Source organism: Chanodichthys erythropterus, chromosome 7 (assembly GCF_024489055.1).
Source record: "Chanodichthys erythropterus isolate Z2021 chromosome 7, ASM2448905v1, whole genome shotgun sequence".
NCBI classification, from domain to species: Eukaryota; Metazoa; Chordata; class Actinopteri; order Cypriniformes; family Xenocyprididae; genus Chanodichthys; species Chanodichthys erythropterus.
Window position 1 is genome coordinate 22,147,038 of NC_090227.1, and position 12,957 is coordinate 22,159,994.

Sequence of the window (12,957 nt, forward strand, 5' to 3'; positions counted from 1 at the left end):
ATTGGTGTCCCCTGCCCACCCTCCAGGACCTGTAATCCTCCAGAGTGAGGAAAGTGGTAGGTAAAATCATCACAAGCTCCACTCACCCTGGCCATCACCTGTTTGAACTGACACAATCCGGACGACGCCTCAGATCACTAGGCACTAGAATATCTAGGCACCAGAACAGTTTCTTCCCACTGGCTATTTGCTTCTCGAACAGTTAATCATCCATCCAAGTGCAATACCCACATTTAGATACCAACACTGGTTCACAGAGATTAGTCAATTCTAAACAACCGATAATTAACATATCAAAGTAATTAGCCAAAACATCAGAAAGTGAGTGAAGAATGGTCACAAAAAGACTGCATGTAGACTTACATGTAGACTGCATGGCAAAACTAAAACCAAACCAAACTATTTTGCTCGTTTAAAAATATGAGAATGCCTCCAAAAAGAACTGAAAAACCTGCATCACTTAACTCACTTAAGATGTTTCCCAGACACTCAGTCCAACCATGATGTAAAACCAGCTTGAGTTTTACTCAAAAAGAATCGATCTGTGAAGTGTGTTGGATCTCAGATCCAAACAGACCCAGCTGAAGCCACATCAAGACAAAAAACATGCCAGCAACCCCATAAAGAGATGGTAAAAACTGGAGCAGGAGTAACTCACCCTCCATTGCGTACTTCATATCCATGGCGAAGAGGTTCCACATGATTTCAGCACTAATTTTACCCATATTCAACTCCTGCGGGAACCTAAAATTAAATAAAAACAGACATCGTTACAACCATACAGCAATCTGCTCAGAATCTTGTCCCGATCTTGTGGTCCGGGTCTTCAGAGCTTTCAAGAACGCTTAAAGATCCCATTGCAATTAATAAAAATTAATTATTTTAAATATTTAAAAGCTTAAAATAAATAAATAAATACATTTCAGTTCTTTATTCAACAAGTTTTGACCTGAATCTCGACACTTCTAGTCTTGTTTTATGTCTTGGAGTGAGTTTAACATGGTCCTGTCCCCTTTTAGATGCATGCATTTCACATGTGAGCCTTTTCTGCTTATGGGCACCAATTTCACTGTGCTACCCATCACATGGGCTGTTTCCATGGCAACCGCCACCATACCATTTCACTGAGTGAAGTGATCAGTTCTCTACTCTCCCCCACTGCTCAAAAGCAATCTCAGATCAATCTAGACCAGACTGAACTCTATTTAGACCCAGTTTAATTGCTTAGGATAGACAGAAGAAGCTATCAGAGATGGACACATATGGATGCAGATGAACACAGGATTATCGTGAACTAGAGAAAACCCCTCTGTCCCCTCTCTTTCTATTTCTCGTAGTGATGGGTCATTTTCTACGTTTAATTTAGGAAGCATCTGTCTCTGTGGCTCTTTGCTCTGAGAGATTCTGTGCTGTAAAAGATGACTTTAAGACTTTGTTCATAATACAAAAAAAGAAAAAAAAAGAGAAAAAAATCCAATTTGGATTTTAAATTTTAGGACTGGCTGTCCACACTGTCATTTTACAAATAATCAAAAAGATCAATTTGTACAGATAATGAAGTCAGCTGCTATAGCTATGACTTAAATTCAGCATGAAACGTTGTTTACAACCAATTTTACATGATTTATTGGGCAAATATGATTTTATCTGTTGGGGCGAAGAAGGCAGAGGATGTCATTGTTATGATGTCATATTGTTTTTACTGTATTTTTGATCAAATAAATGCAACCTTGGTGAGCAGAAGAGACTTCATTTAAAACCTTTAAAAAATTGCATCAACCTCAAACTTTTGAACAATAGTGTCAGCTTTAAGAGGCACGTAAATTGCATACTCATGCTTATGTACATCATTAATTACATTTGAAAATAGTGAATTCAGATGCAGCTCAACATTTCAAATGTGTCTGCATTTCTACTAAAGAAAACCTGAAATCTAATCCTTTTCCTAAAACCTGATTTATTTGGAGTTCAATATAAATGTGTTTTGGTTTGGATTTCTAAAAATTTCATTTCATGTGTTCTGTTTGGACTACTAGAAAACTAATAAATCAGTTTTTGCTGCCTGTAGAAAGAATTATTTATTTACATTTTTCCAGACTGTGTGGCAGCGCTGTATTGATATTCCTTCAACACTGCTTAGAGCTTATTCTAAACCTCTAACCTTCTGTATTATACTTCTGCAAATAATTCAGCACTGCTGAAATTTATTCATACTTTATTTTCTACAGTATGTCTCAATGTACCATCTAGTTTTGAATTTTGCAAACATATCTTAAGAAGATAAATGTGTGAAAATCTCACACTGACTTAATAGAATTTTCATAATTCAAAATATGTCATAATATTTGCATACAGAACAATATGTGTTGATTCTTATATGCAGCAAGGTAAATTGAATGCTGAATTTCATACTAAATATTAAAGATACCTAAAACACTAGAGCCCTATAGAAAGACCATCACAGGAACAACACATTTTGTCAAAAACAATTTGTCCCGTGACAGACAGGTTTGGCTCAACTGTTCTCAGATTCAGAGAAAACAAAGTGTGAAAACTGACATCAAATCAATTAATTTCAATCAAAACTCTTCAAGTCTTTTTTTTTTTTTTTTTTTTTTTCAGATTCTGTGTTACTACGTTTTACTCCAACAAATAAACACACAGCAGTTGCTCTAGTTGTGTAGAGATCATTAGAGTCCAAGCACAGTATGCCATTTTTCTTCACTCCACATGGATCGAGAGACAAGACCAGAACTAATTCCAGTAACATCTTCCTCACACACACAGACTTCTGCAAAAGGTGAGATAAAAGATAAGAGAGAGTTGAATAAACAAAAGTGCTTGAAGTGAAAGGAAAACGAATTGAGAGAAAGACGATTCTTCTCTGGGTTTGTCCAGGATGCTGAATTATTCAAGTCTCCTGCCTGCCTGTGAATTTCTGAACAGAATCTATGTCTGTTGTGCACACACACACATGCACACACATCATATATTGCATTTCATTGCAATGTGCTTATGAAATACTGCAATCTACAAACATGTTCAGAACATCCCAAAATCATCCGTCCTAATACAGAGGAAAACTCAGACATTGCTCTTTTATATCTCAGGAGATTCTCCAAAGGAATTAGTTATGTTTAATTGAAATATCAATTGTCTCAGATGTTTGTCCTAAAATTAAAGTGTCCTTATTATGCTATTTTAAAGGTTCATAAGGTTGTTTTGGAGGTCTCCTACAATAGGTTTACATGCATCTAACAAAAAACATTAATTTTCTCATAATATACATTGCAGCATCAGCTCTTTTCTCAACAGTATCTGAAACGGTTCTATGAAGAATTTGGTCTCTCTAAACCCTTCCTTTCTGGGAGCCTGCGCTTACAGCACATGTCAGAAACCAAACTCCTATTAGCATATCTTCAGCTTCCTCATCACTTGATACACAGTGATATGAACAGTAATGATGGTGTTTTAATGTACCAATTCCAGCTCAAGTCCTCATCCTTTGGAATTGCATCAAAGTAGATTTGCTCTGGTAGCACAGAAAACAGCATCTTCTAGACATGTCGACAACACAAACCAAACTCTTGCATCAGCTACAACTACACAGGTCAAAGTAGACGTTGTTCACAGGCAGCCAATGGAGATCAAAGGAGGGTTTTATGCAAATGTATTACAAATCTAAATAGTTTTGTGCAGAAAGCAATACTGGAATTACTGATTACTCGTTTGAGGCAGTTCAGAATTGGTTCTTTTGAGAGTAAATAACTCCAATTGTCGTGCACTTTGATCTTTGAAACTTTGCAAACCTTTTACATTTACAAACAGCACATTACACACTACATTAAAGGTAATATCTGAAAAAGCATAATAGGGGCACTTTAAAAATGTTCAGTCTGTAAGAGTGTACACTCCTTTGCAAAAAAAAAAAAAAAAAAAAAAAGGGGGGTGGTGGCAAGCCTAAATGGCAAAATATTTAGCCTTTTAATGGTCTTTACCATTTTAATTACAAATCACTGGTGAGGAAATTAGCAAGAATTGCACAAATTCTGTAGATAAAGCAATTAAGCACAGAATAACCTTCCCCCAACTTGCAAACAGCTTTTTACAGGAAGAGGAGTCATTGTTGTTCTACTCAATGTTAAAAAATGTCCACCAGTTCATTTGAGTTTAATGTGAGACCAAATATTCACTATAGGGTTCAAATCTAGACTCTGACCAAGCAAAAACATGAGCCTGTTTGTCTTTGCAGTTTGTGCACGAGCATTGTCTTGTTGAAAATCATTCCTCTTTAGATAACAACTTTTCACTTGTGGGAAGCAAGCCATTCTGCAATATTCTCCTGTACTCTAAAGCACTAAATGACTTTTCCCAGTGAAATAACTCACCAGTACCAGAAGCTAAAAAGGTTCCCCACACAATGACACCTCTTCCTCCGTGCTTCACCGTGGTTGAGATGCATTTATTATTATATTTCTCAGCAGATTTTTGAAGACACCACTCTGGAGCATCACTATGCAAATCGTGTTTCATTGTGATTCATCACTCCACACACAACTTAATTCTGTTTTGGATGTTTTTCTGAGACAGCAATGGTATTTTAAGTAGTGCATTTGCTTTAATTCCCTGACCAATAATTTGTGGTTAAGACAATTGAAAGCTTAGTGTTTAGCGCTTTTGGGCTTGGCCCATTTTTTTGCCCAGGAGTATACAGATTTAAAACTAATATGGTCAGATCATTTGATTATGGAAGAATTTAAAGTCCCCCTGTAGTCAATTATTTTATCCCTTAAAACTCATTTTGGATCACCAAAATTACATATTTAATTTTTTTTTTTTTTACTTGTAAATTTTTTTTTTAGTGATAATTAAAAAACACTTTATTCATACCGTCAGATGAAATCCTGCAGGCTCCTGTGCTTTCTCCATCCATGCAATAAATGCACATCCTTGAATGAGTGCAGCTTTCTAGAGTATTTACTTGAACTTATCAAGTAATATCGATGGTTTGACCCATTTCAGAGGCAGCCAAAATCAACATTTAAAATGGACTGAATAAAGCTCTCTCCAAACTTGATGTGCGATGCCACATTGACATATGCACATGAATCACACGCACAAATTCAGAGCCATATTATAAGTTACAGCATAATACATTTTTAACAAGCAGAATAATACAGCATCACTATGTTTTATAGTATTATAGCATTTCGAAGGACAAAAACATGAACTTTAACTATTGTCTTTCCGTCATCAAGTCAGCTGTCACTTTACTTTGGTGCAAGGCCCTGTGCAGTCGCATACGTGGCACAGCCCTTGTGACGTTTATTTTGGACACATAATGGTAATTAATACGATTAGCCTTTTGCTTGACTGTGTTATCAAACAGCTAATAATGTGTTGCTAATGTTACACAAACCATGTTCCCGTTCACCATGGCAGAGTCAGACAGCTGCCTTCTTACAATTAGTATCCTTACAAATGCTTTGAACAACTCAGAATATCAGTGGAGAAAGGCATCTAGTTCATCCTAACATCGTAATATATGTCATACACTAGCTATATTGGTAAATCTACATGATATTTCATGGCTTCTTTTGAGATTCCCCTGCTAGTTCGCTGTTAATGATATGCTAAAGCCCGCTGGTACGTTGACATGATTGGTTACAAGGTATTTTGTGACGTCACAAAAACCAGCGATTTTAAACCATGGGTTTGAGGCTGTCTTTTTTTCATTGCAGTTTTAAGGAGAAAATGCTCAGCAACAGTGTTGACATATGAATTTGCACATGGTTTGTCTTCAAAACACCACAAAGACATATAAACAACATTAAAAACTTGATTTTCCCCACAGTGGGACTAATGAAAATAATCAAGTTCATACATTTGTTTACAAAGGTGTCTTGGAAATTCTGAGCACAGATTGAGACATTGCTGAGCTCTTTATTGAAATTGACTGATGTGAGTTTACTGGAGAAACATCTGAGAAGCTCTCCATTTAATTTCATTGCTGTCTAAGAGAAACAACTAATACTATTAAAGATATTGTTTCATTCCTGTTTGCAAAAAAACAAAACAAAAAAACATAAAAATATGGTACAGATACATTAAAATGGCTTCACAATGTGTGTTTTGTGATACGCACTGGTTAATGATGGGTGTGTAGGCCATTCTGTCCTCATCTATAACAGACACCATCAGTGTGATCAGTTTGGGCCAAAAGTCCAGGTTCTTGATGGACGGACCCTGTTCCTCACGCGGCAGATCCTGCTTCTTAGCCTGGAAAGAGAGAGAGACAGAAGTTTATTACAGATAATGACACAATTTTTCCTCCTTCCATGTGTTTAAAGTTTAAATAATTTAGTCCAGTTAACTGATGGGATAGAGGAGAATCTGAGCACTCGGCACTCTGGTTAAGTGTTTTTGCTCCATAAGACTTTTTATTAGGTGGTGCAAACACACACACACACACACACACACACACACACACACACACACACACACACACACACACACACACACACACACACACACACACACACACACACACACACACACACACACACACACACACACACACACACACACACACACACACACACACAGGCTGGACTCTGGTCTCTGATTAAAATCATTTATGCCTAACACATTTGTTTTTAGTGTTTCCTGCCCTTTAAGCTCATTAATGTCTTCATTAATTATGCAAATCCTGAGTTCTGCAACAACTCCAGCAAAAAAAACATTAACTAAAGCTGCACTCAAACAGTCAGTGTTTGAGATATGGGACAACAGCATTTTCTAACATGTGACAAAATACATACAACAGTAGACAAGTTCGATAGATTACTGTCTATTTGGACTAGTAACCGATCATCATATTCTCTAACTCTGCGGTTCTTAACCAGTGGACCTCAAGATGGCTTAAAATGATTTAAAATAAGATATAACAAGCTTTAAAATAAGCTAAAAGAACTGAAAATCAGGAAATGTATTATTTATTTATTGTTTTGCCAAGCTTGATGGAATAAAAAATTTCAAGATGTTAAATTGGATCTTCAAAGTTAAAATACTAAAATGCTACCTAAAAAAGCTATTTGGCTATTGGTTAACATATCAAATAACTGAGTGAAATCAGTAGGAAAAAAAGGTCATTTCAGAGGTGGTGGAACAATTACATTTTGATGAAGGATTGCAAAGACAAAGAAAAAAAGAAAAAAATTAGAATAGACTGTTCTCAAGGTCAGGGTGTATTTACTCAAAAAGGCTACCAATCTAAGGTCACAAAATAGATTCATGAATTGTGCACAGTAAGACCAAGAATGTGTACTACAAAAGTAACTATTTCATTCCTTGACATTTTTGTTCAAGTTAGCTTTTCCCCATATTCCTCCTCAAACACTTAACAGGGCTTTTGTCTCGCTCTACGACCGCATTTCTGCCATTTCTCATAACCTTGGAGAGATTGACAGCTACAACAAAATTGTATTGTAACAGTGAATAACCTGTGAAACATGCACTTATGTCAGAAGTGGTTACTGACTACAAGTCCATTCAAACAGGCCATATCTACTGAACTTGCTCTCAAAAGTTTCTTGACTTTTATAAATAGCAACACCAATGTCATGGGTTCGATTCACAAGGAATGCATGAACTCACAAAATACAAATCTTGAATGTGCAAGTCGGATAAAAGTATCTGTCAAATGCATAAATGGTAATTCAAATCCAAAAGAATCATCATGCATCCTAACACATGATTCAATGTGCATCTTGAGTGCTCACATAACTGTAAACACACCAGCTATTACACCGTAAGCTTGATCGGTTGAATTAAAGGTACCAACATCTCTTGGCACACAGGTCAGAGTTTATTCCGGGGGGAATGCTTGTTTATCATGGATCTGGATAGTAAAATTAATACTTTAACTTCCCACCCCTTGATTCTCCCACAATGCACTTCTGTCTCACATCAGTCCAGGACTATTTGATGGACAACTGGGCATTATGCCAGGCTATTTTGGGCATCTCTCTGGGCTGTTTTCCACGGCAAGACAGTACAACGCTATATGCTTTGGAATTCTCTGACCACTCTGCTTTTAGAATTAGATTCCAGTAGAATTGTGGGAAATGTTTGAGCTGTCCGTGGTGCTGAAGCATTATTCATTGTGCTAAAATTGGTTGCTTTGAGTATTACAAATCTTCAGTAGATCTTTTTAATAATTCTATTTATAATTTCAGTTCTTTTTTTTCTATAATAATAAATTAAATAATAAATATATAATAAATTAAATTTTGTTTAATTTTGTAAGGATTTAAAAAAAAAAACTACTAATAATAATATAAATTACACTGACATACATACATGCAAAAATTCTGCATTGCCATCACAGAAATAAATTACATTGCAAAACATTTTAAAATACAAAACTGTATTTTTACTGTATTTTTGATCAAATAAATGCAGCCTTGGTGAAATTTCTTTCAAAAACATTTTAAAAATTTTACCGACCCCAAATTTTTGAACAGTAAACTTCAAAAGATCAAGAAATCTGATTCCTATGTACCTGTCCTTTTAGGGGCTGATTTACATAAACATATTAAAACAGCATTTACTAAAGTGGGTTAAAATGCATCATGCATTATGTAACATGCACTAAACATGCTCTATCATTGATCTGTGCCACATTAAAGACATTCAGCCTGTGTTAAAAAGGAAAAATGAACAAGAATAAGAATTTCTTTTCTTCTTTTCTCACACATGGCACTTCCTGTAAGGCCATAGCAGTGAGTGTGACAACTTTAACAGAGTTAGAACAGAGACCTGTGTCAAACCAAAATTTATTCAGACACCTTAAATATTAAATTAATTATTAGTTTATTCACTATTGTTTAAAAAATGGCAATAAAATATGACAAGATCTGACAAGTTAAACTGTGTCAGAAAAAAATAATCTTAATTATGTCAGATAATACTTCAGCAAAACTTGGTCTGAACAAGTGTCTGAATAATTTTTGGTCCCAAATTTTTATCAATTTTACTGGTAGTCTACTGTATGAAGGATTTTTGGGTATAATATGCCATAGTTTACTTTATTTTGCTATCCTCACTTACATAAGTGAACTATAGTGTCCTTCACCCAGTAGTATAATATATATGTGCCAAATTGCGAAAGCGTGAAAGTTTAAGCTTTGACAATGTAAATATTCAAGGGCAAGAACACGCAAAAGGGAACTCATTCAATTTGTGTGCGCACATAACCGAAGCGCACACCCAAAAAGCAGTGTCTCAGACAGTGCACAAATACTAAACTGAGCTCTCTTTCCCATCTTCTTGCACTAGGACAAATTTACACAAAATTATGTCAAAAAGTATGACTTAAGTGAACAGGTGTACAGTATCAGTATGTGAGATCCGTGCATTCCTCCTAAAAGTGACAGCAGCCTAATATTCCTGCTGCTGTCTGTTTTTAATGTTAATCTAACAATAAAGGACAAAGAAAAAAAATCACTCATTGCTCTTGACTGATTAACTTTTGTAGCTTTAATAAAGGTTGAATTAATAAGGATGTTTAATTTATACAGTGAAGACTATGCAGTGTTATTTTACATTTGTTTACTTTATTAAATTTCTGTACCTGAAGACCTACCAGAAAACATGAAAGTCACTTTCATTTGTATCTTTGTTATATTGTATTTATTTGTGATTTTGCTTATAATTTGATTATTTTTTCTTATTTTATTACTGACTGCCTACTTATCTTTAATAATGTTTTACATTTATATTACTTATGCTAGTAGTTTTGTGGTATCGAAATTGGAATAGAGAATTGTGAATTTTCACTGGTATCTAAAATTTTGTTGTCATAACTTTCATGCTCGGTAAAAAATATTTATGGCCGGTACATTTTAAGTCACTGGCCATTGACAGGTGTGGCAAAAAGTTAGTTTTAGGCCTTGTATGTATCTCTACATTTACAGAAAAATCCAACAATAATGTACTGCATGCACATATAAACCTAGCTGGAGTCTAATAAGTGACTCATTTGCAAGTTTCAATGGAGATCATGCTGACGTCTGTGTTGTGTTTATGGGTCTGTATGTGTCATGTGAGCGTGCAAAACACAGTTTTAGTGAAGGAAGTAGCAGCTCCTTGGGGGCATTGAGTTATATGTGCTGAATTAGATTAAAGTAACAGCAGGACTAAAGCGATCAGGACACAACATCAGCTCACGCTTCTCTACTGCTCTGTTTTTAGAATATAAGAAAAGTCTGTTCTTGTTTCCTGTGGAACAGCATATGTTACATTTACATATGAGAGATGAAGAGTGACATTTATAGTGCTAAAACACAAGAGAACTGACTCTTGTAACTGCACAGCAACCCCCAGCAACTACATAGCCATGCCCTAGTATCTACATAAAAACCCTTAGAAACCATATATAAATGCCATAGAATCTGAATTAACAACCACATTTACTAACAATGCCTTAGTAACTGCTTAGCAGGCCCTAACAACCACATAGCAATGCCCAGAATGCCTTAGGAGATGCATAGAAACACCCTGGCAACCATCCACAACATCCTAGAATTACAACAGTGCATTTTGCACAAGCAAACACACATGTGTGTGTGTGTGTGTGTGTGTGTGTGTGTGTGTGTGTGTGTGTGTGTGTGTGTGTGTGTGTGTGTGTGTGTGTGTGTGTGTGTGTGTGTGTGTGTGTGTGTGTGTGTGTGTGTGTGTGAGATGGGACAGCTGCCTCCCCCTTATTGTCAGTGTCACCCCGTCCCTTAAAGGGATAGTTCACCAAAAAATGAAAATTATCCCATGATTTACTCACCCTCAAGCCATCCTAGGTATACATTCGACGTACATCCAAAAAGCGTTAACTTCCACGATGTAGTACACAATGACATGGAGTACTACACATTATAGTGTAGGACATTGCGTAGTACGTCATGTCATTGTGTACTACGTTGCAGAAGTTAACGCTTTTTGGATACACGTCGAATGTGTATGGCTGTCGTGCAGGAAGCTCGTTATTTTACTTCAAAAAGTTTTAAATAAGGATATTTGTCTTACACATTTTTTTTTTTTTTTTCAAAATCTGGGCAGCCATTCACAACCTTGTTCATCTGAAAGAAGACAGTCATATAGACCTAGGATGGCTTAAGGGTGAGTAAATCACGGGATCTCGCCCTAGTCACCTGGACCAACCCATCTGGAACACTGCCTTTCCCTCATGAACCCCAGCAAAGCAAGGACACCAGATCCCCTATTTATTATTCTACTTTATTTCCTTGAACACTTTATTTCCCCTTTTTGGACAGTTTATGTTTCTTTTTATGTTAATAAATGCCTCTCAGAGGATTGACGGCACACCCACTGTGTCTGTCGTTTGCTCTTTCCGCCACAATACATATATACACATTAATGATTACAAAAGACAAACCTCTGTCTCTGGAATAGTGCGTACTGATAAATCACACACAAAAAAGACAAGCAAAGAAATAGAACAGTAAAAGATGATATAAACCCTTTCTAATATATCCAGTTGCAATCCATGTTTCATGTTGGATAGCTAAGAGAAACTAATCCACCTCCACACAAATGAATGTGATGACATGCATGGAGATAGCATGACCTATATAACAAATATTGCCATAACACACACACACACACACACACACACACACACACACACACACACACACACACACACACACAGGTTTTCATGTTTTATGGGAACTTCCATAGATATAACAATTGCTATACTGTACAAACTGTATATTCTATCCCCTAAACACAAACCTCACAGAAAACTTTATGCATTTTTACATTTTCAAAAAACATCACTTAGTATGATTTAGAAGTTATTTTCCTCATGGGGACCAAAAATGTCCCCACAAGGACAAGGATTTTGGATATTGCCATCATTATGGGGAAATTTTGTCCCCATAACATATGGTATACCTGAACCACACACACACACACACATACACAAAGTCTGGCCCAGATTGGCTCTTCTGTGTGCTGATCCTCCTGAGAGATTTACCCTTCACTGACACATAATGGACTGTTTTTTTGTGTGTGGTTATTTTCTGCCTTCAATAAAATCAGTGTTTGGTGATTCTCTCTGAAATGAGGCCCTGCAGCGGGTTTGAAATCATTTTTATCCTAAGCTCCAAAGATCTTTACGCATATCAACCCTTATTTTAGTGCTCAGAGGTTGGTCTTTCACTGCTCATGAGACTAACGTCAACACAAAACAACATTTTACTATCCTTGCAGACTTTGGTATCTTTGCAAATCTGAGCACAGTTTGAGACATTGTTGAAATGTCTATTGAAACTCTAGAGAAAAACTAAAAGATAATCTGCATTTCGCATAAAAACAAAACATTATTTACTTAAATGTTTGAATTTGTGGATTGGTATGTTTTTTGACAAATGAGCCTGTCCCTGAAGGCAGGTCTTGTCTTATTTCTGTGTTCATACCGAAGTAAACATAAAGACACACTGCTCAAAATAGCTAGATAAATAATGTAAAATATCTCTCTAGTCATCCAGTCCTCTGCATATCACTGTAATTAACCCTTAACTCTAATTAAAAGGTGCTTTGAGGGCTTCACATTATTGTGGGTTTCTGGTGATGTTCTTTTAGTTGTGAGTTTAACATACGTCGTGTAAATCACAGCTACCTGTCCTGCTAATTGCTACGTTTGCAATATGTGCAATTTAGTTTGACATCACTCTGGTAGGAAAGTGTCTTCTTACACCATAAATGCAAATGTAAAGTGGTTAATCTCTCTATTTCACAGCCTAGATAGGTGAATCTAATGAAAATAACCACATTTCATCCCAAAAATCAACTATTAAAATCATATTTTGCATAAAGAAAGATGCCTCTTTTTGTTCTTGTTGTTTTTGTTCATGACAATTAAGCACACTCTCATTACTC

At 36.0% G+C, this 12,957-nt stretch overlaps 1 protein-coding gene across 1 annotated transcript in view; it reads right to left on the reverse strand.

Annotated features, from left to right (window-relative positions):
- LOC137022900 (protein unc-13 homolog C) overlaps nt 1-12,957 on the reverse strand; it is a 221,991-nt gene that overhangs the window by 119,881 nt on the left and 89,153 nt on the right. Inside the window, exons 19-20 of the mRNA XM_067389369.1 lie at nt 6,146-6,279; nt 659-744 (exon numbers count right to left, since the gene is read on the reverse strand). Of these exons, the coding sequence (XP_067245470.1) occupies nt 659-744; nt 6,146-6,279 (220 nt within the window). The remainder of the gene's footprint in view (nt 1-658; nt 745-6,145; nt 6,280-12,957) is intronic.